Here is a 27999-nt window from a genome sequence, read left to right as displayed (position 1 = left end):
TGGAATTACAAATTCACTATATTTTTTTATTCAGCACAATACGTATAATTCAGAAATCGCTTGAGGAGCTACTTGAAAGAGGATGGAGAGGTACAGATTGCTCTTGAGCTACAGGTTGGAGAACTCTGTACTAAAGGTTTACAATTTGCATTTCAAATTCTGTCCATGTATGTTTCCCCAAAGCTATTGGATTTGTGCAATAATTTAAACAATTTATATATGTCGAACAAATGTGGATTTCTGACATTGTTTACGGTTATATCCATACAGTCTATGTTTATATCATGGTTTTATTAAAATAACAGAGTTATATCAAAACTACACTCCATAGACCAGAATGCAGCGCGTTGACGTCGGCCACGTGAGTGTGACGTTGAGCGGCGGGAGCGTTTCAAACTCAGAGCGGAAGTAGCAACGGCGCGAGGAGTCCAGCCACAACACTCCACTACAGATACACTCCGCAGGATTTTTACTGGAAATTTCTTATATTTCATAATTTGACGGTTTTTATCTGGACACAGAGAAGACGTTGGGGACATCTACAGGAGAAACAGCAATCCGGGGCGAAATGGCGGGTTGTAATGGTCAAAGCCGAGGAGGAGGCTGTAAGTCAGACTCTAACAGTCACTCATATGTGCACATATGTGCTGAGTCCTGTTCTAACAATGTACTCTTCAATTCTGGTAGTGCAAGTTGTTGATGGACAATATCCAAAACTGTTTATTATTTTTTAATAATAAAAGAGGTACAGCATTTAGATCATGGTTTAAGTTGGCAAAGCAAAACGTCATAACGCTGAAATGTGCCAAAGATGTGAGAAACTGTAAATCCATCAAGCAAAATAACTGGGTTTCAGATAACATCACAACATTCTATAGACAAATCTGATTTAAACGTCCTATATAACACAAAATGGATTCTTATGAGTTATAAGCCATGTTATACTGTTGCTGCCTAATCAGAAAGATGCCTGGGGTTGTGTTTTGTTTCATTCACACATGTTTGAGTAACACTTTATTATTAGTCTGTCTACATCTCCAAAGCTCAAAAGGATCTGTTCCATCTTGTGATGTCATGAAGAGATTGTTTTATTAACAGCTTCTTTTTTTTTTCTTTAAATTCAGTAGAGATTGGCAATTCCAGTTGCAATGATTCTAGTGAAGGTGTGTGGATTATAAATGTGCCTAAATATGCAGGATTTGTGAGAATGAAACAAAACACAACTACAGGTATGGGTCAGTTCATATGAAATCAGCAGTTTTTAAGGAATCTCCCCTATGAGCTGTCTCAGATTTGGCTGAAAAAAATTCCAAAACATTCTAAAATCACCAAATGAAAAAATGTCATTTTTTTAGCTCAATCCCTTGAGTCGTTCCTGAGTTATGGACCGTTCAAATTTTGGGGCCATGCTCACTTTTTCTGAAGCCCTAATTTATAAGCATGTTTGAGAGACCATAACTTCATAAAAAAATAGAGCTAGGAAGCTGAATTGTATTATTGTAGATTCTTGGTCATAGACTCTGAATCTGTTGTCAAATATTGGGTACCTTTATTAAGGGGGGCACTGTGGGCCCCCAAAATCTCACATTTGGTTGCTGCTCTTTTTTTTTTTTTTTTTTGAGGTCCAAGATCTATTTACTCCAAGCAGATACTTACAAACTAATTGCTGAACCTGAATATTTGAGAGAATGACCATTTCTGACACAAATCTCACACTTTTCTGAGCTTTCATGTGGATGGTGTAGAGTCCCAAATCTGGTCACAGACCAAATGTGATCTTTTTGGCCCCTTCTTTGGACCCTCGGTTCCCCAAGTGGGCACAGTTTGATGTTGATAAAATTTTTACCAGAGAAACTTTGGCATATTCTGATTAGTTTAAAGTAATAAAAACATCTACTATTAACTTCATTCATTTCAAAAGGGATTTTTGAAAATGATCTCTCATGGGTCATTTTTGGTGGAGCTCAGGTACTTTTCCACCTGCAGAAAGGTTCAATTCCCTTTAATAGCCTCAAACACTATTTGCTTATTATAAGGGAAGACTATTGGAGATTGGAGATCTTGGACCTCAAAAATTAAAAAAAAAAATTGAGCGGCAACCAAATGTGAGATTTTGGGGGCCTACAGCGCCCCCCTTAATAAAGATACACAATATTTGACAACAGATTCAGAATCTATGAATAATAATAATAATAATAATAACAATAATGAAAATTTTCAGCTTCCTAGCTGGTCATGGTCCTATGGTCTCTCAAACAAATTAAGGCTTTCAAAAAAGTGAGCATGGCCCCAAAATTTGAACGGTCCATAACTCAGGAACGACTCGAGGGATTTGAGATTCTTTCATTAGGTGATTTTAGAATTTTTTAGAAATTTTTTCAGCCAAATCTGAGACAGCTCATAGGGGAGGGCGGCTGATTTCATATGGACTGACCCATATGTTTCTGATGAGGAAACTACATTATAGTATAGATCAAAAAATAACATAGTATGGCCGTTTAAGTTCAGTTGTGTTGACAGTTTTGATTTTGTTTAACAGCTAAATTGTTGAGAAGAGCAGAGTGTGAGCAGCTGACGTATATGGTGTAGTTGTTGTGTGAAAACTGGAACATCCTTATGGAAATGTCTGTTGTTTAGGATATAGTCTCTTTCAGGGTGCGCTAAAAGCTGCCTGTATGTGTTTTTCAGTTGAGCGTCTGACCGCAGAGGAGATGGACCAGCGCAGGATAGAGGGCGTGGCTTATCAGTACCTGTGTCACCTGGAGGAGGCCAAGCGGTCAGTTACACTCTCTATGGAATACTTTTTACCATGTTTTAAAATTCCCTCATCAAAAACATGCTGGAATAGTTTTTCACTGTCATTCATATTTGAGTATTTTAACCATCTCTCAAAATACAACAAATGCATGCTCTTTAATAGAACGTGTATTTGTTGTTTTATAAAGAAGAGCTTTTGTAAAGATTGGGATTATATTATCATTCTGTGTCAAAGCTACTAACCCTCTAGTTTAGACATCAACAAATAAATGTTTTAATGTTTAAAAGTATTTCTACTTCTTAAATAAAAGTATTTCTCTATTAGTTTATCAGTTTAAGGTTTCAATGTCTTTTTAAGTATTCTATTATTATTTTCTTTTATTCCTTTATTTTAACACTTTTAAAGGTGCACTATGTCACTTTTCTAGATCAGGGTCTGACACTTCCATGTCTCCATGGCGATGTTATGGCTTTGTCTGGAATGATCCACCTTAAGCTCTGTGGCCAGGTGACCCCACTAACAGAAGAATATGATTATGTAAGACAGTCAAGTAAAGTGCCATCCAGTGAAACATTCCAGGCAATGCAATAACTCATCCACAGTGTTATAAATTATATATAATATACTAGGGTAATATATTATATACCCTAATATAAAATCAATACTTAAACTTGTCTGAACCAGTATCTCCTCTTGAATACATTGGGTAGAAATAGTGTGGCCACATGGTGATTTCTCTGTTTATTATGCTGTAATGAACATGACGTTTTATTGTATTGTGATTGTAATGTGAGATTATAAAGGGGTGGAGTGCACTGTAGAATATTATGTATCTCTCCAGATGTGTCACATGTTTAACATGTCGCCAGTGACATCCAACTGTAGCTCCCTGTCCACAGCCTCATCTGTCAGAATTTAGTGATTTTAGCTCAAATCTTCCAAAAGACCTCATATAGAATTAGCCGGGTGCCGTCGTGTGCAGGGCCTGTTGACAAATAAATGAATAAATATGAATTGATCAGCCCTTCTACTATGACGGTCTTGGTTTATGGTCATGGTAATGTTACAGTCTCGATGATGAGAATGTCAAATGAACAGTTCTGATTCCTGTGCTCTTGTATAATGTGTATTGGTAACGCTCCCTTGGCTGTGACTGGCTGTGTAGGTGGATGGAGGCGTGTCTGGGAGAGGAGCTACCCCCTCCCACAGAGCTGGAGGAGTCCCTGAGGAACGGGGTGCTGCTAGCCAAACTGGGACACCGCTTCTCCCCTGAAACCGTACCTCTAAAGAAGGTATGATGCCGACCAGGGAAGATACAAGGTCTTCTTAAATTCATTAAATTACTCCACTGCTACTTACACACAAAGTACTATTCCACTGCCACATATATACAAGGTCCTCTCACACTGCTCCACTAGACCTATCTCACTGAGGACATGTGAGAGCTTCTGCTGGACAAATATTGATTATTCTGAAAGTATGTGATTGACCGGGCTTCATATTAAGGCATATTAAAATTCTGGATAACGGTACATACACAAGTTTTATTTATATATCGCTTTTCACAGTCATATGTCACAAAGACGCTTTACAGATCATTATTCATTTACTCCACATCTGGTGGTGGTAAACTAATATTGTAGCCACAGCTGCCCTGTGGCAGACTGACTGAAGCACGGCTGCCATGCCAATGGGCGCCAATGGTCCCTCTGACCACCACCATCACTCACACACACAACATGTTCATAGTAGGCATTGGGCAATGTGGATGAAGTGTCTTGCCTAAAGACACTGCAACAGTTTCTGTGACTGGCACCCCTCTATGGCACCTGATTTTCCCAGTGGTCTCCCATTCAAGTACTACCCTGGCCCAGGCTCGCTTAGCTTCTGAGAACTAATGGAATCAGGCTTTGACAAGCCGGTATGGCCACAGGGAGTGGATTTTTCTCTGTATGGGAGATGCACACACATTTTAAGCAGTCACAACAAGATGCACTCTAACTTTTCTAGGGAGGGTTTGCCCTTCTGTTTGTCTCCTTAGAGATGTGATATTCCACAGTTAAGCATTCATATGATCATGTGGTCCCCCAAGCCGAAGGCTGGAAGATTTATTCCCCAAGTTCTGTCATTGTGCCCTCATGCACACTACACCCATCTTCTTTATTATGAGCATTATATTATATCTATTGTAAGTGTGTGTGTGATTGGTAGTGGTGGGAGGGGCTGATGGCGCAGATTGGTAGCCTCACTTCTATCAGTCAGTCCCAAGGCAGCTGTGGCTACAATAGAATCTTCACATATAACCTGAAGCTTAGCCTGGTGGCATGGAGGATAGACACGTTTTAATGCCATACTTTGAAACATTCCAAGCAAAGCAATAACATCTCCATGCCCTCGTGGACACTTTAGTGACTCAAAGCTTTGGCTTAGTTGAAGTTGTGTGTCTAATTATATCACGAGGACAATCATTTTGCAGTCCGTTACAGTTTAAATAAGTGAAGATGTGTGCATTACTCATGTGTCTCCTTTCAGGCGATGGGGCTGCAGTTTCGTCACACTGACAACATAAACCATTGGAGGGCAGCCATGACAGCACTAGGCCTCCCTTCGGTAACGTCATATGATCACACTTCACACCTCTGATTGGTGGGTTTCTGACTACTGTTGTTTTTGCAGATCTTTCATCCAGAAACAACTGATGTGTATGACAAGAAGAACATGCCCCGCGTGGTCTACTGCCTCCATGCTCTGAGGTGAAGTTACTATTCCATTTGCATAAGCGCATTTCAAATGACGAACAGAGACTCAGTGCATTAGTGCAATTTCAATCATGCATTTCTAAATAAGTATATCAAGTTAAAAACAGAATCGACAAAACAATTGTGAAAATAATGGTTTTAAACACAGCAAGGCAAATAGCATCTTTTGGTGATATGTGAGAAAATGCATAGCACACGCAGATGGCTGATGTCCAAAAGCTTTTTAAAAAAATTTTAAGTAATGTTTTGGCAAAAAGCCTTTGTCAGATAATTTTTTTCTTGCGTTGGACCACAGTATACAAAATGGTTGCAAGCCTAGGTACTCATATCCCCCCCTAAGGAATGGGAGGTCTCAAAGTGAGGTCACCTAGTGAGATCAGCCCACTCCACAACAAGAAAAAAACATTAGATACATAAAAACATTCTCATAAAATACAAAAATAATTTCACAATATCAAAGCACCTTAGGTCAAAGTCCACATTAAGTTCGTGAGGAGCAGGAGTCTTAAGTTGGTGCTCTCTTTTTAACAGGACCATTTCCATATTCCCACCCTTAGAGGGTAGTTTTTCATTTTCAGTATATCTTAACGAATAGATAGGATGGTTGAATTTACAGACTACAGAAGTGTTACATGATCAATTTTTTGCCTCTTCAGTTTCTACTTGTACAGGCTGGGACTGGCACCTCAGATCCATGACCTGTACGGGAAAGTGGACTTCACAGGTGACGTGTACATTTCACTAATGTTCCACGCTTTTCCCTACGTTAGCCAGTTTTTCTGTTCTGCTAGCAATGTTTAATAGTAACTTGTGACTGTATTCCAGAGGAGGAACTCAACAATGTGAAGTTGGAACTGGACAAATACGGGATCCAGATGCCAGCATTCAATAAGATAGGTGGAATTCTGGCCAATGAGCTGTCTGTGGACCAGGCTGCAGGTTTGTGTGTTCTTAGCTCTATCTACATACTGTTAAAGAGGAGGTATTATTATTTTTGGTGCTTTCTACCATGTTATAACATTGTTCACTCCCCATGCCTGAAGTGATTTTATGTCGTCCATGAATGTCTGAGTGATCTTCTCTCCTGGATCCCATTTGCACACTCCTCACAGTTACCTCACTTGACCATTTCTCATAAATATACAAAAACTGGATACAAAACATGCACTACAACTTCACAAATCTAATGTGATGCTCAGTAGTTTGTGAGCATACTATCAAAGGCGAAACATGTTTAAAATGTTGTTTTGGTGACTATAGCATTTTCAAAAGAATAAAAGGTAACATGGTGATTTAAATGTTATGTGCTAACAGTGAATACCTCATAAAAGTAGAATACTCTCTCTACTTACTATCCATTAATCTCATGCGTGTGTGATTCCTGTGTGATTTCAGTGCACGCGGCAGTTATAGCCATAAATGAGGCAGTGGACAGGGGCCAAGTGGAGGTGACGGCTAAGGCTCTGAGGAATCCTAATGCTATGATTGAGTACCTGAATGAAGTGCTGTTCAGTGTGTACCAGGAGCTCCTGCAGCAAAGCAAGAGGCAGAAGGCTCTCAATGCAAAGAACCGGGTATGACACAACATCTGCTTATGTTACTCCTGTTATTCTATGGAGTAAGCAGCGAAATTATCTGATAAAATCAACCAATACAATATCCTCTGGTCTGAGCAAACCCTGGTTATATATCATCCACATTAAAAATATACTTTACTGAAGAAGTATGGCCTGACTGATTTGCTAATTTCAATTTATCTTTTTATAATTTAGTTCTCAGTGCACATTTCCAACACATCTAGGAATATTAAAACTTAAGAAAAGACTGAAATACGTATGGCTAAACAAATCTGAAAATCCCAGGCATTTCAGAAGATGTTTGTAGAGCTCCAAACAAACTACAGGGTTGCTTCTTTTAAACAGAATAAGACTAGTAACTGACTGTGTGATTTGACTGATGAGATACATGCTGTAAGTTCCTCTGTTCATGTTACAGGGCGGAGCTGAGGAGAAGGACATCTATGAGGAGTATCTGACTCAAAAAGAAATCCAACACAACATCAACATGGTGAACTGTGAGTGGCTCTAATGATATGAGACTATGTAGAGTAGTCTAATACTGAAATTTACACCTCCATATCACCATGTGACTTGTGTAATCTTTCAGTCGCTGGTTGCTTTCTATGGTAGGTAGTGGTCCATGGGTGTGTATTAGCCTTATTTGCTCTTATACATGTTCTGACACAGCTCAAGATCATTCTAAAGCTATTCAGGAAAGATTCATTTCTAAATGGACCTTTAATATCGATACCAAAGAGTATCTAGTTTCTGTACAAGTTTTGTATCGATTAGTATCTGATTTTGACCTTTGGCAGCCCTAGTTAAATGATGTGAGAGTGAGTATCTGGCAGTGCTGTGATGTTCCTGCTGTCTTCAGTGCACTGGGCTGTGGAGCAGGTGGACCAGGCCTTGGACTCCTCTGACGAGCTGGCTCTCCTCTCAGCTCTCACTGTGCCCTGTTTGTCCCTGCGAGGCCTCCGTCCAGAGCTGGCCCTGTGCTACATGGAGCAGCTCATCACAGACCGACAGCAAAAAGCTCTGGTACTCCCTCTCTTCTCTTACTAAAAAAAAGAAAATCTGCATTTTAAAATGATCTCTTTATTCCTATCAAGCTACGGTACTACACATTAGTTACACATCAGTTAGCAATTTCCGCTCTGGGGTTTTGTTTAGTTTTTTTCTTTCAAGAACACATACGATACATTCTTGTGGCTTTAATTACCTTTTACCTTAGGATCAGGTTACACATTTGTAACTTAAAATAATGTCTGCATTAAGCATATCACCAGTTTCTAATGTGGCATTTAGGCATTGGCGCTCCCTCTGCTGTCAGCAATGGGAATGAACAATGGGGAACTAAACAAGTGTAGCCTCTGTGAATGCTCAGCTAATAGAAACAGGCATTCGTTGGGAGCAGTTTGATTGCAGAAAGAGTTTGGTAATGGTTAAAAACTTAAAACTTAAAAACTGTTGCAATATGTATAGTATGGATTTGACAAGTTAATATACTATGGTTAAAAGCCCACATTCTTTTTGGAGTGTCGTCCTTTAAAGATGCGCTATCTAACTTTTTATTTGGAGGGTTTGCCACCTGCTTGTCTCCACAACAGTTTTATTTATTTGCTTGGAATGCTCCACCCTATTGCTTTAAACCTGTAATTAAATCAATGACAGATGGACAAGTGTTTATTGAAAACATGTATTCTTACTGTGAGTGGGATGGCCTCTCCTCTGATCTGACCTGTAATTTGGTGTGGTGGTGCTTGTCTCCATAGAGACAGACATGTTGATTCAGTTGCTGATGTGAGTGTTGTGTGCCATGAGCAGGAGCAGGGCTGTGTGGACCCCTTGGATCCTGAGGAGCTACAGGAGGCCATCTCTACAGCCAATAGAGACGCTCAGAAGAAAATCAGCAGTAAGTGCACTTTAGGCAGAGAGCAGGATGGAGGATCACACTGCTGTCTCATGTACCTATAGACTGTACAAGTGGACTGAGGAAGTGTGACTTCACCCATAGTCTTTGCCTCTAGATAAATCAACCAAATCAATATTTGGAGTTCATTATTTGGTTACTAGGATACACATACTTGGAATTCCAAAGCTCCAATCAGGAGCCAGGTTGTTGAAGGTATTCGCCCCTTACCACACACTCTGGTTGGGCAGGGAGCAGATGCTTAGCAATGCTGTCAATCAAAACTGTTGCTAACTCTAGTGGTAGCAGATCTAGTGGAAAGAAGGGATCTGATTATTAATGTTCATATCTTGATTTAGAGACAAAATTAGGAACTAAAAACCAAGATGATGTAGAGCAGTTTAATATAAACATTTTAAGCAGCAGCATTTAAAGACCTCTAAATATTTTTCAGTTTTTCAGTAGAAAGTGAATTGGAGCCAGACTCAATGGTTCAAAGTTGTGAGCTTGCTCACTTCCTATTTGGAATGTATGGGTGGTCAGATTTTGTGTGTCCTCACTGAGCATGTTGTTCCAGTTGAGGGGGCCTTGTTGAAGCTGAACCAGTGTCTGCAGGGCTCTGACCCCAGACTCACCCTGAGCTCCCTGATGAGCCCAGTGTTGGACCTGCCCCCTGTGCTCCCCTCTGCTACCCGGCTCTACCACTCTGAGCTCCAGCAGATCCAGAGGCAAAGCCTGCAGGTCAGTGACACTATCACACTTTTCTACACACAAGGACTCTAGATTCCCACACATCCTGAAAATAATTGGCTTGTTTTCTAGACATGGGGAAAAAAAAGTTCAGAAAAATATAATGTAAAAAAATTATCTTCACTTTTTTTGCTTCGTTATTGGACAAATGAATGGACTGTTACCAGGGAACAAAATGGTAGTGTGTTTTGAGCCATTATTGTCCCTATTACACCAATTTATAGACCAAAATAAGATATTTACTTAACAAACATTTTCAGTATTGCTGCTGATACCTGTACCACAATAAAAAGAGCAGTTTGGGAAAAATCTTCTAAAAAGTCTTCTAAACCCAATTCTGGAAGTTGTACATTATTTTACACCTCATATTTGACCATGACACCACACATAAGGGTCCGTTATGCAACCTTAAGCACACAGTATATGTTCTCCATATGATTTGACTTGTACCACAAAAGAATATTCTTTATATGTCTGAATATACAATGTATCCTCATACCACATTGCAGAAATATGCAAACAGTGTTTGTCTTTGTGTGCACTTTACTTGCAGTCCTTGTGTACTTCAGCTATAGCCTTAGACTACATCTTTATTAGTCATTTAAAGTCCCTTCACTATTTGAGATTGTACAATGTTTGATTTCTTTACACCCTTGTCCTAATGTCGCCTGTTGCTGTTTATGTTAGGGCACACTGCAGCAGGAGGAGCTGTTTGTCGCTGTGGAGATGCTGACCTCTGTTGCAGTCATTAATGAGGCACTGGATGCGGGGCTTATGCAAAAGTTCAGCTCCTCATTGGTCAGTTCTTCAGCAGCTCTCAGTGATGTAGAGCCCGAGCTGCTTCACAGGTAGTGCCTTAACTTGTTCCTGTAAGTGCAACACTTGCATCCTCCATTTTTACTGAGACATGAAAAACTTTCATAACTTTTCAGATATTTTGACGCTCTGACGCTTCTAAAAAAACAGTCCAACGGGACCATGCTTAATTGGAATCAGCTCCAGAATGAGATCAACTCTGTCAACAGTGAGGTCCAGGAGCAGCACCAGCGTATGTGTCTGTTCATCTGTGTGGATCATGTTTTGTATGGTCATATCATATTTCATACTATGTTGTCAGTGCCCACCAGTAGCAGCCAGTTCCTTCTACATTCTGTTTGTATCTAGAAAGTTCAGGAACTGGACCATGAAGGGTGTCAAACCTCTATCCTAACTTGGGATGGTCCAACCACAGCTGCTAATTTGTCTTATGTGTCTCACAAATGCAGAAGACATCTCCTGTTGAAAATACTTGAAACACAAACAAAATATAGAAGTTTAGTGTTTAGTGCTTTGATTGTTTGTTCTGTAGAAATCAGTGTTGTTTCTCAGTCCTCTGTAATTTTTTTCTCTTTTGCTGTGTTTGTTTTTTCCCAAATGGACCATGCATCTCTCTTCATCTGTCAATCAAGTGGGTTTTTACATGGCCGATGTTCAACACATTATTTTAGATTTAAATTTACTACAAACTCACCCACAGCGCTTTTTTACCACACGTCTTTAAGAGAGCAGTTTACCACATTTAGTGCAGTTATTTCTTTGGTCTATCTTTACTCCAGAACTACACCGTTTATAAAGTTTTGTCAGAGTGTGTGGTTCTGGCTGACAGAAAGGGCTGACAATTCCTTTTAAAAAGCTAGTACCCTTCCCTCTCCCCATTGTCTATTGCTTGACACTGGAGGTGTTTCAGGTGACATATATAAATTACAAATTACATTTGTGTGTGAACTGCAGTGGTTCATCTGTCATATGTAACATAAAAGAAGTTATCTTGGAGTATTATCATAATTTGCCCCTCACTAAATAAATGCAAAAAATATGTGTTTTGCATTTTATTAAAGACAATAAATCTACTAAGTGTACAGCAATATTTTCATGGGGATTTAGGTCTATATTGTTGAGACTGACCGTGTGTGTGTGTGCTCAGAGCTGCTGTGCGTGTCCCTCATAAACGACGCAGTGATGCAGGGGGACGTCCACAGACTGCTGTCCGCCCTGAAACAGCCCTCTCTGAGTGTCAGTGCCGTGGTCCCCAGCAACGCCTGCCGCTACCTGGTCCTTCTGAGGAGGGCCCAGCAGCAGCGTGCACAGGTCCCACTCACCCGACCCAGCATATTCAAATCACACTTTCCACACACCCCTGTCACGCAACCATTAGAGTCTCGGCACACGACCACAGACATGCCCACAGACATGGCCACAGACGTTCACAGACACACCCACATCCACATCATACATTTGGGCTGAAGCGTTCTAACAGGCTCTGTCCGTAGTACAGGTGACTCGTGATCCAGAGGCAGCGCTGTGGCTGACTGACATCCAGGAGACTGTGATAAGAGCCAATCACGATACTCAGAAAGCACTGAAGAGTGAGTATCAAGGCCTCTGATTTGGGCCTACTGCACAAATGTGTTTAGAGCAAAGTGGATATGTGCTGGTTTGTGCCAAACTGAGGGCAATTTGTACTTATTTATTTGTTATAGACATAGCAGTTACATTGCATTAGACCAAATGTGTTGTTTTAAGTTTTCAATGCCTGTCCATAGGCATGGCTTTTAAATTGGTTTAGAGTACTGAAAGAATTTGTACACAAAACTTAATAGTTACATAAGAAAGACACAAGGCGCATTTAATTATGTGAGCAGCTCTGGCTGTAGCTTGCATAAAAATATAAGTGTTAACTGTAAAGAATATTTTTTTGTGTGTGTGTTGCAGTGTGCTTGGCACTGGCAGCAGTAAACCAGGCGGTGCGAGAGCAGCGATCCGCTCAGACCTTCAGAGTGCTGTCTCTGCCTGAGCTCACCCTCAACAGTCTGGTGCCTCACTGTGCAGCCCAGTACCAGGAGCAGCTGTCCACAGTGCTGAAGGAGAGGGCTCGCACAGGTACACTACACTACACTACACTGCTCTGCTCTGTCAGTTGGCTGGCAACTTGGAATCATTTCATTTAAAAAGAGTGACATTGGAGTAGTAGTTGAATAAAAATGTTCTTTGTTGCATCCTTAAAGCTCTAAAATCTACTACAATGGTGATTTTTGACAATGGCAAATCCAGAATGTTATTTGTTAAAAACAGAGATCAGTCTGGTTCCTTTGTTTTTTTTTTTTAGTGATGTTTAATGAATTCAGCTCATTGCTCATCTATGTTTTGAACAAAATGGCATTTCCCTCACCTCATATGAACAGACTTTACTCCCTGATTTAGCAGAAATCTGTGATGTTTTTCAATCTTCTGCAATATATATTTCTTGTTGGCATCCATATTTGTTTTGATATGTGTATCCTTGATTGGCTAACCTACCTGTCAGTCATGCCCCCCTGAACTGTGAGCGATTCACCAGTAACCAGACTTAATTTTTTCGAAAAGTACTGAAGCAATGTGTTCTGGATCCCAGGCAAACAATATATTACCATCATAAACAGATGTATTTGCCTACAGAGTTTTGGGTTACACAAGTCAAAAACATGTTGGGAACCACTGTGTTAGTCCCTGTTTGATTTGCATTTCTGTTCATCACGTGATTACTTCCCCAGTATGGAGAGTACAGTACAGATTATTACACATCATTGAAATGCACTGACTTAAATATAAATATAAATAAATATACACACATATACACGCATACATACTAAAAATAAACAAAAAAACACATGATAACAGGTCTTTCACTCAGTGTGTTTGTGTTTCTGAAGTATGAGTTTGACACGTAGTCCATATTTGTGCCACAGCAGTTAACTCCAGTCCATGGATCCAGACAGTGCTGGACGATGGCTCTGGTTTTTACTTCCACCTGAACAAACTGGAGGGCAGCTGGGACAAACCACACGACTTCAGGCCCAACTCCCACTTCCTGAGCCGCAGTGACATCCAGGTGAGAGAGGCCCCCGACACCTTAGGCTCTGCCCTGTGGGAGAACTCAAAACTGTGAATGGTGCATGTGCAATAATCCATATCTGGGATATCCGGCCATCAGCCCTGATAGTTTTATTTTCAGAGGTGGGTATTACTCAGTTACATTTCTTTGTGCAACCTTTTTTTTTTTTTTTTTTTTTTTACTTTTCAGATTACTTTTCTAGCACCATACATTTAATCAAATAATACTCAAGTAGGAGTAAAAGTTTTGGTTCCCCTTCCCACTGTAAATCTGTCTACAAGTGACACAAGCTTTACTTTGGCAATATGAAGTCGTTTGAACATTTGTTTCTTGCATCGCTTCTTCAGATATGATTTAGTTTGTCTAATTTTTTTGTGTGTCCTTTGAAAATAACAGATTTTGTGCATTATTTTATGTTTTGTCTTTCAAATTACATTAACATCAAATTATAATTCATATGCTATGTCCATAAAATGACTTTTTCTTGGACCACTACTTTGAAATTCTACTTGAGTAATATTATTTTGAAGTAACTTTAATCTTGAGAAGAATTTTTTTGGCCATTCCCAGTTTGTCCTCAGTGCATCATCATGTCTTTTTAAACAGAGTAGTGAGTTATAGTGAAGATAGAAGAGCTAAAGGGGTGACTGTATATTGTGATTATGGCAAAAATACACTCCCAAACAAATAATTTAGTAATTTGTACAAAAGTAAAACATTTTATTTGTGGGCTTTGCTGCAGATTTGTAAATCGATTATAACCACCTGGTTAATAATGGATTTTGGCCAGCTAAGCAAGGAAATCTCAGATAACGTCCATGTGGGATAGTAACCGTGTATGTGTGCGTGTGTGTGTGCGCGTGTGTGCGTGTGTGTGCGTGTGTGTGCGTGTGTGTGTATCTAGTCTGTTATAAGCAGTGCCTCGGCTCAGCATAGCCGCAGCCTGCAGTGGAGGAGCAGTGAGGGGCTGGTGGTGCGTCTGCAGGCCGCGGCCAGAGGCTTCCTCCTGAGGACACAGCTACATGACAGACGGGCATACTTTATGAACAACATCTCTTCTGTGGTCACTATACAGGTAGACACTGAGCAGGAATGTGTTCTAATCCTGGTATGATCTGGCAAGTGTGAACATGAAATCAACATTTTTATTTTCATTACATTAATGTTAGGAGGAGACACATTGCTGTATGTTTAAAGGACCTGTATTATTTCTGTTTTCTATGTTGTAAATGTTGTTTCCTCATCACAAACAGACCTGGAGTTGTGTTTTGTTTCATTCACACAAACCTTTCATATTCAGGCTGAGTTCTTCTCTCTAACAGAAAACACTCTGTTCCACCTTGTGGTGTGGTAATGCAGGAAGTGCACCACTTTGTTTTTAAACTATGGATCTATTGAAATAACTGGATAGGATGCTGCTAGCTTAGAGCAGTCTCAAGTTGGATGAGTGGGCACTCATTGGTACTACAGTGAAAAAGTCCCTCTTATTCAGAGAGGATTTTTCCACAAGAGTGCAAAGTAATCACAAACTGCTTATGTTGCCTGACAGGCTGACAAAAAAGTCAGAGTTTGTGGCTATTGTTGCCTTTTTTCAAATCATAAACTATTTCTCTGCTCAAAAATCTTTCAGTAGTCTCAAAAGCTGCTTTTTAATGTGTTAGTGTGTTTGCGTGTGCCCACATGGAAGAAGAGCATTACTGCACGTGTTCAATGGGCAGGAGAGGCATGGGAAGGACCTAGACACTAAAGGCTAATCTACAGACATGTGCCACTGAACTCTGCCCATTGACCTCAATGAACGGCCATGTTTAGGCCCCAGGGCTTGTAATAAACTGCATACACCTTCACTACTATCGTCTGGATAATTTCAGTCCTGGAATTGCTACTGTCTACTAAACTAAAGGTAAAAGATGGCGATTAACTTGAAAATTACTTCATGGCTTCACAAGGTGGATGTATAGATATATAGATATTTTGAACTTTGGAGATATTGACAGAATAATTATCAAGGGTTACTTAAACATGTGAATGAAACAAAACACAACTCCAGGTCTGTTGGTGGTGAGGTTACACCATTGTAAAATGGCTATAAGCTCACAAGAATCCATTTTGTGTAACATAAGACTTTAAGTAATCCCACATGTACTGGATTTGAAACCTGGGTACTCGTACATGTTTGAGGTACTCATACATGTTTTAACACACAGCAAGAAGTTTGCAGGTTCCACTCCTACTTTGAGTCACACTGAGTAGCTTACTGTTTTTGAAGATCTTGTGGAAATGCACATAAATTGTGTGTGTACAGTCCAACTGGAGGAGGTTCTTGGCTCGGAGAGCATATCGCCAGCGGCTGCAGTACCTTTATATGAACTGGAGAGCTGTTGTGAAGGTGAGCTGTCTTTTCTTCTAGAGAGCCTCCTCTTCTTTCTATCTATTTGGAGAATGCAAGAAAAGTATGGTTTTAACTTTGTTTCCATGGAGTCAGAAAGTGACATACTGTAGCTTTAACTTTGCTGCATCATTCAGAAGATTTGAGTTGATAAAGTTGAGTTCTACACATAGAGTGATAATCTATTGTCAATATTCATCAAAGTACATGAATTGATTTCACTGTTATTGATTCATGTGATGTTCCTTCTCACAATAAATAAGATTATAATATCCAGACATTTCATAGAAACTGAAATTGTGTGCTCCTTAACTTTATGTTGTTGAAGTCATCTGTTTGATTATTATTCACGTTGTTGCCAAGAGGACAGTGTTAACTAAATAAACAAACATTTATCACACCTCTGCCTTTCTATATTGACTTCTACCTGCTCCGTCAGATCCAGTCCATGGTCCGGATGTGGCTGGTGAGGAGGAGATACAGGGAGAGACTGCGTTTCTTCAGACGAAATGTGGGTCTGCTCAAAGCACTTCTGACATGAGTGTATTTATTTGGAGATCCAAGGCCTGTTAAGAATGTTGTGACTGCTAAGTGGTATTTGTGTGTTCAGGTGAAAGCCGTGTTGAAGATCCAGGCCTTCTTCAGAGCCAACAAGGCCCGAGAGGAATACAGACTGCTGGGTAAGAGAACATTTCTTCAGTTGCCTGCATGTCTGAGAGATGGTTTAAAGGAGCACTATGTAACTTTTCTGCAAACTGCTTGTCTCCATGGAGATGTATTGTTTTGCCTTGGAATGTTCCACAGCACAGCATTTATTAAACAGTATTCAATTTAGTGCTAAAAATCAGAAAACATTCTTACTGTGAGCAGGTATATGCAGGGCCTCTCCACAGATGTGACCTCTAACTTGGTTTGGTGGTACCACTTGCTTGTCTCCATGGAAGGTTCAGTACCATGCTGCAAAGCTACAATATCTTCATAGAGAGTAGCAGTGGTTGGATACTGCACCTTTTGACTGAATGCTCAGTCCCAGAAGACCTATGGAATTTTAAGCCTATGCATAAGATGAGCACATGTGACAAATACGGTAGAGTACCGTTATGAAGTTGCAGATGCAATGCATATCTCAGTTACACATTTGCACATTTGATTTGATATAATAGATTTCAGTACAATTTAGTAAAAAATAAAGGTTTTTGGTCTCGTACTTAAAACATTAGTGGTGCATTTATCTTACATGTAGAAGAGCATGAACAAGACAAAGTGTATTTTGTTTAGTACATGTGACTTGACTAGAAGAACACTGTTCACACTGTTGCACTGGTCATTATTAATCCACAGCTTATGTAAACTCAACATTGTAACCTATGTAGTTTAACAGCTCTAAAGGCTCACTATAAAATATATCAAATGAGGCCCCTTAACACCTCAAACTGTCTACCCTCAGTGCACTCGGCCACGCCCCCTCTGCGTGTCATCAGGAAGTTTGCTCACTTGCTGGAGCTGTCCAGTGCTGACATCACCGAGGAGGCAGAGCTTCTGCAAGTCAGACAGGAGGTAGTGAGGACCATCCGCTTCAATAAACAGCTGGAGGCTGACCTGGAGCTCATGGACCTGAAGATTGGGCTCCTGGTCCGCAACCAGGCCACTGTCCAGGTACGACAGGTGTAGGATTCTTGAAAGGTTCTTTATTGTTAATGTTGTCACGATATTTAAATTTCAAACTCAATTTTGATACTAAGTAATAGACTCAATCTTCAATATCGATTCCAATACCACCCAAAAAAAACACTCTTTAATAGAATGTGATTTTCATCATTAAATCACAGTACTTTCTTTTCTATTCCCATGTGACCTTATGTGTGTGTAATCCCTCCCTCCCTGGTCCATGGTGTATACTAGTCTGTGTACTTATAACTCAAGATCATTCTAAAGCTATTCAGGAAAGGGTTATTTCTGTCCTGTGTATGGGACTTTTTTAGTATTGATAGTGTCTAGTTTTGATACTACTTTTTCTACTTTTGTAGTTTTTGTTGTTAGAATCAGATTTTGTATACTTTGACAACCCTAATTGTTATTGAAGGATTTTATCAGAACAGCAAAATAAAGAAAATGGTAATATTTTATCAGAAACAAGGTCTTCATTGTCATGTTACAGCAGTTTGGTTTTGAAAATGGATTACACTAAAAACTCCAGACTACAATAAGGATGTAACCTGTCAAGTGCACAGTCACACCTTACCTTCATTGGGGGAAATGCCTTGCACTAGGACACAATGTTTACCAAAATATACACAGCATAGCAGTGGCTTAGAGCAGGGCTGTCAAACTCAAATTCACAGAGGCCAAAATTTAAAACTGGGACTAAGTCATGGGCCAAACTAAGTATTTATTAAACATTTTCAACAACATCTGCTTGTTTTCTCTTCTTTCGAGATATGTAATGTTAATTTTTTTCTTATTAAAACAAATGTTTAATAATAGTTTTGCTTAAACATTGAACCCAGAACAAGCAAAATATAAAATAATAGCAGAATTTTAAATAATGACTCTATAGCCGGTGGGCCAGCTCTCATACATATTTGATATGATCTCGCGGGCCAAATATAATTATATCACGGGCCAAATTTTGTCCCTGGGCCTGAGTTTGACATGTCTGTCTTAGAGGATAAGCTGTCAGCAGTTTGATCCAAGCTCTGATCTGTGTGTTCATTCATTATGTCTAATGAGCAAGACAATCCCTTTTTTTTCCCTGGTATGCCTGGAGTATGTGTGAGTGTTACTTAAAATCATCTGATTGTTAGCCCCAAAAAAAAAAAAAAAAAAAAAAAAACAAGCCCCAAAACAATATTTTTGGGCTTTTAGTTCATTTAAGATTGTCTTTGAGGAGAGTGAGACATCATAAAATATGTATCCAAAAATGTGGATTCTAGTGAAAATTGAGCTCTATATGTATTGATTCATAAATGATAAATATTCTCTGGGCTCCTTCTCAGGAGGTGGCCTCTCACTATAAAAAGCTGACCAAGAAGAACAAGGCGCTGCTCTCGGGCATGATGGACCTGGAGAAGAGCAAAGGTCTGAAGGCTCTGAGCCGTGAGCGGCGCGAGAGACTAGACGCCTACCAGCACCTCTTCTATCTACTGCAGGTACTCCACACGCTGCGTGTGTGAGCACAGACGCTGCGTGTGTGAGCACAGACGCTGCGTGTGTGAGCACAGACGCTGCGTGTGTGAGCACAGACGCTGCGTGTGTGAGCACAGACGCTGCGTGTGTGAGCACAGAGCCTGGATGTTCTCCTTGTTGCAGACACAGCCCCGGTACTTGGCCCAGCTGGTGTTCCTCATGCCTCAGAGCAAGTCCACAGCTTTCATGGAGATGTTGGTGTTCAGCCTGTTTAACTATGGCTCAGACCGACGAGAGGCCTTCCTGCTGCTGCAGCTCTTCACACAGGCACTCCGATATGAGATCAGGTTAGTACTGTGGCCTGCACTACAGGGATATCCAACCTCTATACTGTCCAGCACAGTGGGGAGGGCTCTTACCACAAAAAGTAATTAAGTTTGGACCCCTGTATGTTTGGCTCCTGTCTGGCCCTCAGCTCAAAGTTCTTCTGAAGAACATGGTGTTGTGTGTTTTAGGCTGAAGGTGGACCATCCACAGCATGTGGTGACAGGAAACCCCACGGTCATAAAGATGTTGGTGAACTTCTACCGTCACGCTCGAGGACACAATGCTCTGAGAGAGACTCTAGGCCCAGCCCTGAAAGAATTGCTCCTGGAGCAGAACCTCAGCATCAGAACCGACCCTCTGGAGGTCTACAAGGCCTGGGTGAACCAGACCGAGACACAGACTGGAAACAAGAGGTGAGCTACACCAGTATTCTACTGTTCCAGCCTTCTCAGAGCTGGTCCTAACTACACCTTAAAGTGTGTCCAGAGAACACCAGACTATCCAGAGGAAACTGTTTCAGTCCTAACACTGTGTTGTAGTGCTCTTCCATATGACGTGAGTCCAGAGGAGGCGCTGTCTCACCCTGAGGTGCAGAGGAGAATCGATGTGGCCATGGTCAATCTGAAGAACCTGACTGACCGAGTGCTCAAAGCCATCACCTCCAACCTGCACATCCTGCCGTACGACTCACAAACACACACACACATCCTGCTGTACGACTCACACACACACACACACACACACACACACAGAAACAAGCACACACATCCTGCCGTACGACTCACAAACACACACACAGAAACAAGCACACACATTCTGCCGTACGACTCACAAACACACACACACACACACACACAGAAACAAGCACACACATTCTGCCGTACGACTCACAAACACACACACACACACACACACACAGAAACAAGCACACACATTCTGCCGTACGACTCACAAACACACACACACACACACACACAGAAACAAGCACACACATTCTGCCGTACGACTCACAAACACACACACACACAGAAACAAGCACACACATCCTGCCGTACGACTCACAAACACACACACACACACACACAGAAACAAGCACACACATCCTGCCGTACGACTCACAAACACACACACAGAAACAAGCACACACATTCTGCCGTACGACTCACAAACACACACACACAGAAACAAGCACACACATTCTGCCGTACGACTCACAAACACACACACACACACAGAAACAAGCACACACATCCTGCCGTACGACTCTCACACACACACACACACACAGAAACAAGCACACACATCCTGCCGTACGACTCACAAACACACACACAGAAACAAGCACACACATCCTGCCGTACGACTCACAAACACACACACACAGAAACAAGCACACACATCCTGCCGTATGACTCTCACACACACACACACACACAGAAACAAGCACACACATCCTGCCGTACGACTCACAAACACACACACAGAAACAAGCACACACATCCTGCCGTACGACTCACAAACACACACACACAGAAACAAGCACACACATCCTGCCGTATGACTTACAAACACACACACACAGAAACAAGCACACACATCCTGCCGTACAACTCATTCACAAAGCAACACATCTTACATTTCTGTAGTATCTACAAAAAATAGCATATAATCTGCTCCCGTTGGCATAAAAAACCCAAGTGCATCTGTAGTTAATTGAAATGGTCAAAAGTAGAGGTAGAAGTCTCAGATTTGTGACAGTCTGTGTACATGATGTGTTCAGTTACGGCCTGCGCTACACAGCCAAAGTCCTGCGAGATGCTCTGAGGGACAAGTTTCCTGCGGCCTCTGAGGATGACCTCTACAAGGTAAGCTCTGCTTCTGCAGCTATGTCTTCATGATGTCTTCATGATGTCTTCATGATGGATTGATGATGGATTGATGATGGATTCATCTGTATTCCCATGTTTTAGCTGGTGGGGAATCTGGTGTACTATCGCTACATGAACCCAGCTGTGGTGGCCCCGGATGGCTTTGATGTTCTAGACCGCTCTGTAGGCTCCACTATCTCTTCTGAACAGCGCCACCTGCTGGCTGCTATTGCTCGCATGCTCCAGCATGCTGCTGCAAACAAGTGTTTCCATGGAGATGGGTACCATGTCCGCATGCTCAACCAGTACATCACCAACACGCACCAGAAATTCAGGTACTAAAGTCACCTGTGAGACCTGAAGTCCACTTTCTGGACTTTGGCTGACACGCCATTGTGTCTACGTCTTTTCTCTGGTCCTGTCCCAGTGAAGTTTGAGTTTTCTGACGGTGCATTAAGAATGTGTGCACAAGGATTCAGGGTTTATAAAAATAATAATAATAACTTGCCTAGTGATTCTGAATTTCCCCTTGGGGATCAATAAAGTATTATCTATCTATCTGATAATGTAAAACAGCTAGTGGTAAAATAAGTCCATAAGGGAGCATTGAAATAACTTCCACATCCAAGTCCATGACTGAGTGAACTCAACTAGCTATGGACTATGGGAGATGTCTTGAGTCGCCCTCTTTATGCACAGATTGAGTCCCAGTGCCTACTGGAAACAGGAAAGGCTTTGTTCTTACGCTGCTGTCATGTTTTCGTTGGTCACTACCAAATGGTTAATTTCCTCAGTGTTTCCTCTGGGAGATCTACCACATTTGCTGCCATGTATACTGTAGAATAAAAACCCTGTAGCATCTCAAATGTCAATAGCTAGTAGTGGTTGTAGTGGGAACATATAAGATGGTCCTGAGATCAATTCACTAGGCCTGCATGCCTGCACGAAGTCAATATTATGCTTATACAACTCGCTATCTTCTAGTGGGGATTGTGCCAAGGACACTGTGTTTACGAAAAACAGGGCACCCTGCCCCATTGCCAGTTTCAAAAGACTGGACGTGGGACAGGAATGCGCCTCCATGTATGTGTGCGCGGTGGAGACTGGCCCTCTCTGCACGCACAGGTGCATGAAGAGAATATATAGAGGCGGAGGGAAAGCACCCACTTTAGAGTCTGCTGCGGGTTGCGTACGAACGCCCAGCCGGGTTTAAGCCACTCTGCCGTGGGTTGTTGGCTCTCCAGCCCAGTGTCAACGGTGAGTTTGATTTTCTTATGTGCCAGTTTGTGTGATGATTGATGCTTAAACCCATTGATTGATTGATATGATTGTAACAATGTTGAGCGGGGAATAAACGGACATATTTATTCTAGCCTCATTGTGTGATGATTGCAATGTTGAGCGGGGAGTAAACGGACACATTTGTTCTAGCTTCATTGTAACAATTATTGAGCGGGGAATAAACAGGCACAGTTATTCTAGCTTGTTGTAACAATGTTAAGCGGGGAATAGACAGACCCGTTCACTCTAGCTTCATTGTGTGCTGGCATTGATTGATGTGAAATAGTGATTGCCTGGTTGTGACTACTTCCCACGAACCTTTTAAGATATTTCACAAAACAGTGGTCTTCATACGGGCTGTGCACACAGCTAGAAGCAGCTCTCATCAGTCATTGACAAAAGCCTACACCTTCAGTAAAGAAATGATTTGTTTAATAACACCTACTTAGCAGCCTCTGCATAATCCTAATTCTGCTCCAGTAACCTGTCTGATGCTCTTCTGCCGTCACTGTCATGCAGCGGGCCTAATCTATCCCTTGTGTAAAGGTTAGCTGGACAATGGAGCATGTGGCCAGGTGTACAAACTGTGCAGCCTACACTGGATGTTACATTTGGATGAAAAGTATAAATAAAAATTTGATCTTTGTCCATGTTTTCCTCATGGAACAGCCCTGCTACTATCCCTGTGCTGGTCCCCGGGGCCAGCACACAGTACTGGGTATTGCTCAGAAGCAAAGACACAAACAGGTGAAGGGCTCTGGACGTGAGACTGTGGGTAGGCTGTCTGTGGCTTAGGCTCCCCCTTTCAGAGACCGAGGTGTCCTAAGCAGAGCACTGATCACTACCTGAGACAGTAGACAGTAGACTTTGGCTCAGCGGGGCTGGAGATAGACCTCAATGACTATTGCCCTGCAGCTCGTACAGCTTTTGTGTCTGGGTTGTGTCTGACAGGAGGTTCCTGGCAGCTGTGTGTGATGTGCCAGAGCCAGAGGACAGGTTCAGTGTGGATGAATATTCTGAGCTGCTGAATGTGAATAAACCAGTGATCTACATCTCCCTGAGCGAGCTCATCAACACTCACCAGGTACAGCAGGGGGGGGTCTCTGGACAATATGTACAATGACTGTCACTGCCCACTGCCTCACCTGCTCCATGTGTGTATGTGTGTGTATATGTGTGTCTGTATGCATGTGTGTGCATGTGTGTGTGCGTACAGCTACTGGTGGAGCAGCAGTCTGTCCTGTGTCCTGACCCAGCCGACCCTCTCCGAGCTCTGCTGCGAGACCTGGGCTCCGTGCCCACCTTACAGGAGCTCAGTGGAACTGCAGGTAGGACACACTTTGGCATGTCCCTTGAGATTTGAATTTGAGCTTTACTTCTGATAATAGAATTTACTTCTGATAATAGAATTTACTTCTGATAATAGAATTTACTTCTGATAATAGAATGGTTTTAGCTACTTGATCTTATTGGCTAAAAGAGTCTATGATTCTGTCTGCAGAGGAGTGTTCTTCTGACGGAGACCAGACTCATGTGGGGAAGACAGAGGTGTCTCTCACTCTGACCAACAGGTTTGACATCTTCAATGAGGAGTACGAGCAGTCGGACACCAGAGGGCTGCTGCTCAGGTCAGCCGTCCTTTATACTGTACCTCCTCACCTCCACACCTCCACAACTCCACACCTCCTCACCTCCTCACCTCCACACCTCCTCACCCTGCTGTTTAAGCGTACAGAATAATACGTATGTTTTATACACAGCACAAAGCAGATGATCATCGATGTGATCCGCACTCAGCCTGGAGACTCTTTGGCCCAGATCCTCCGCTTGTCTGCGTCCCAGGAGCAGGTCTCTACTCTACACAACACAATGCTTTAAAACACATTACAAATGATGTTTTCACTGGCACAGGAAACACAGTCTGCTGTACATGATCAGAATTGGAGACCTTTTTGGAGAGATGTTCTTCTGACTTTTAATAGTATATAGGCCTTTCAGAAAAATAGTGGATTATACACCATAAAATGTTAATGTTATCTTTAAAACTTGAACTCCACATCGCAGTTTTAATCGAGATCATGTTTAATGAAGAGGTCTACAGTCAAGGCTGTATTGTTTATTTTCAGGAAATGAAAGTCATTTCCATTTGTTTATAGTAAAAGATGTATCAGTAAGAGGTATGTTTGTCATACAGTCCAGCGCTACACTGACCAGATGCTTTTCATTATGTGTTCATTTGAATAGACTAGGGATGTCAAGTATCGAAAATCAGATACTACCAATAATTAGAGCAAATATAATACTAAAAAAAGTTACATTCACAGGACACAGGAAATGACCTTTTCCAGAACAGTTTTATCTGTATGAGAACAGGTAGAAGCACATAGACCAGTATACGCCCATGGACACTATGAACCTACCTGGATCACTGAGGTTTACACACATATAAAACACATGGGAATAGAAAAGAAACTTCTACCATTTATTGCTGAAAATCAAACATCAGTCATTCTATTGTGTAAAGAAAGAACGTGCTACTGGAATCAGTACTGAGTCTATTCCTTAGGATGGAAACAGAGCTGACTAGATTAAGATGAACGTGTTTGACCATGATTCACCATAATAACTTGTAACCTCCCCACTCTGGCCCTGCAGACTGAGCACCACAGCTGGTTGGTGCAGAGCCGTGCGCGGCAGGATGCGCGCACCCCCGACAAACTCAAGAGGAATGAGTCTCTGATGGCCAACAGCAACCTGAGCCTGGAGCACAAGAAGAGGAAGATCCTCCGCAACCTGCGCCTGCTGGAGACACAGGGAGTGCTCCGGGCTTCCACTGCAGAGGGCGCTATACTCACTATGATCGCCAAGGTAACCAGCACAGGGTGCTATTGATACTTTACAGGGGTTTTCTACATGCAACTTTATGTTTTCAGAGATCTTAAAAGTTTTTTCACTGTATTTGCTAATGTTTGCACTGTATCACCATGGTAAATGCTGAACATTCCACCAAGGAAAAAAAAAAAGTACAATTCAACAACACACAGCACTCTCATTTTGACCCTGCATATCCAAAATAATTTCTTTATGTATGTATTTGCAGGACATTCGGCAGCAGAGGCTCCACAGACAGAGGAGAGGAGCAGAGCTCATGAAGCTCAGACACACCCTGAGCAGCCTGCAGGCCAAGAGCAGCTTCCACAGCGAGCAGATGGATTTCTACAGACACTACATCACTTCCTGTCTGGACAAACTGACTGCTCCCAAAGCCCCAGACAGCAAGAGCAAGAAGAAGGGCCTGAGCTACAGCGCCACCAGGCTGCAGCAGAAGGGAGTGCTGCTGGAGATAGAAGACCTGCCCCAGACACAGTAAGAACCACCACAGGGCACGTGGGATTGGTCAGATACTCATGTGCTGTGTGACAGCTTTAAAGGTCCTATATTAAACAAAATGGACTCTAGTGACCTTTAAGTCATTTTATAAAGCTGTTACCTCCTCAAAAACAGTAGCTGGAGGACTAAAGGGAAGAATGAGGCGGCAGGAGGGGGGTATAACAGTGCGGGCTTTCCCCAAACGGCTCCTTCTCCCTTCTCTTCGTCCTAGCACTCACTTTTGTTCAGGGGTGTGCCGTCTGAATTGTTCAAGCACTGAATATAGCATTTTCAAAAACAATATTATATATATATATATATATATATATATATATATATATATATATATATATATATATATATATATATATATATATATATATATATATATATATATATATATATATATATATATATATATATATATATATATATATATATATATATAAAAATCATGGCACTTTCTTAAAGTGGGGACATTCCACTTGTATGGGGCACTAACTGCTGTCTGTGTGCTGTGTGTCAGGTTTAAGAATGTGCTGTTTGAGATCGTCCCTGGGACAGAGAAGGGCACCTTCAGTGTCAAAGCTCGATTCCTGGGAGTTCAGATGGAGGAGTTCACCGTCACGTACCAAGTAAAGCCTTTTTCCTCCACTCTTTCACTGACGACAACATCAGACGACAATCTGTAGAAGATGTATGTAAATAAAGAGCCCCAAGTGTTCATATATAAAGACCCCCTCAATATTAAAATCTAGAATTTGGAATTTCACAGTGGACCTATTATATAAAATCATTTTTTTTCAAGCTTTTTAATGTAAGGTTGAAACAATGTGCCTCTGTGCTGTTGTGTGCAGGAGCTGCTCCAGCTGCAGTACGATGGAGTGGCTGTGATGAAGATGTTCGACAAAGCCAAAGTCAACGTCAACCTCCTCATCTTCCTCCTCAATAAGAAGTTTTACAACAAATAACCCTCCCCCTGTGCACTGCACTTTATCATCTTCAGCTTTATGTACACACTTTCACTACTTTAGTCATACTTTATATTAGGCACTCACCGTGCCGTCGTCATGGTCAAATATTCTACATGTGAATGTTTTTAAATGTCTTTTACTTTTATCTGTGTGTCCACTGAGGGCGTGAAAGGGCTTGAAGGAGCACAATTGAACTTTTCTGATAAAAGTTTGTCTGATTTGGATCTTACCAATTTTGACACTGTTTTTCACACTGAGCATGTCCATACTTTGAGCAGTTATTAGTAAAACAGTGTACATTCACAAATCTCAAATTAGATTTGTCCAAAATATGGTTACTATTGCAACTTCTGTGCTTGCACCAAAGTCCATGAAAATAACCAGCTGATTTAAGTCTGACTGCATAATTAAAACTTTTATGTTTCTGGTGAAATATGATCCTTTGTTTCTAGTTCTAAGAGTAAACGTGTGTCTACAGCTGGCTGACCATAGAATACACTTTTCAAAGAGTTAAATTACAAAGGAACCAAATCAAACCACAGTTGTCACCATGGAGATGTTTTTGCTTTGTCTGGAATGTTTCACAGTGGAAAACAAGTTACAGGTCAAGTCTGTGGAGAGGTGGCCCCATTTACTCGAAGTATTTTTCGTGCCAATAATACTAACTGAATAAATGTGAGATGGATGTGTTTAATGTCAAATTCCAGACAATATTATACATCTCCTTGGCTGATGGCATAGACCTGGTCTGTCTGAAAAGTTCCATAGTACCCCTTTAAATGACCAAAATAGCCAAAAGATGGATGGCAGAATTGAATGAACTAGACACTATGCAGTAAACTTGTAATGTTGTGTGTGTTTTTCTGTGTGCTGTTGTGTTGCATCTCTCATCTTCATCATCATGTACTAAAATGTCCGATGACCTAAAACGCTCCAGTCTGTCAGCGGGACTCCTGCCATGTCCTGTATCTATTCACCAAATATCAATAAAGACTGTTGTCTGCAGTGTCAACATTG

At 41.4% G+C, this 27999-nt stretch overlaps 1 protein-coding gene and 1 pseudogene across 1 annotated transcript; one reads left to right on the top strand and one right to left on the bottom strand.

Annotated features, from left to right (window-relative positions):
- Positions 1-398: 398 nt before the first annotated feature.
- On the top strand, positions 399-27999 carry iqgap3 (IQ motif containing GTPase activating protein 3). The gene is given in 38 exon segments (XM_020922262.2): positions 399-605; positions 2689-2776; positions 3924-4049; positions 4051-4078; positions 5291-5368; positions 5435-5511; positions 6174-6241; positions 6343-6456; positions 6913-7091; positions 7513-7591; positions 7954-8117; positions 8904-8991; positions 9566-9729; positions 10426-10586; positions 10671-10786; positions 11702-11865; positions 12053-12143; positions 12490-12657; positions 13503-13645; positions 14553-14723; positions 15954-16037; positions 16477-16548; positions 16648-16717; positions 17485-17693; positions 19034-19186; positions 19347-19510; positions 19679-19903; positions 20030-20170; positions 21271-21355; positions 21461-21693; positions 23591-23723; positions 23856-23967; positions 24141-24267; positions 24400-24487; positions 25295-25507; positions 25740-26005; positions 26535-26643; positions 26866-27999. Coding segments are annotated over 38 exon segments (4902 nt in total). The 5' UTR covers positions 399-568; the 3' UTR covers positions 26980-27999.
- Positions 4576-4693, bottom strand: LOC129411924 (5S ribosomal RNA; annotated as a pseudogene).

Source organism: Boleophthalmus pectinirostris, unplaced genomic scaffold (genome assembly GCF_026225935.1).
Source record: "Boleophthalmus pectinirostris isolate CB_2022bp ecotype Guang Dong unplaced genomic scaffold, ASM2622593v1 HiC_scaffold_6, whole genome shotgun sequence".
Lineage (NCBI taxonomy): Eukaryota > Metazoa > Chordata > Actinopteri > Gobiiformes > Gobiidae > Boleophthalmus > Boleophthalmus pectinirostris.
Note: the sequence above shows the minus strand (reverse complement) of the source record. Positions and strands in the feature narration are given on the sequence as shown.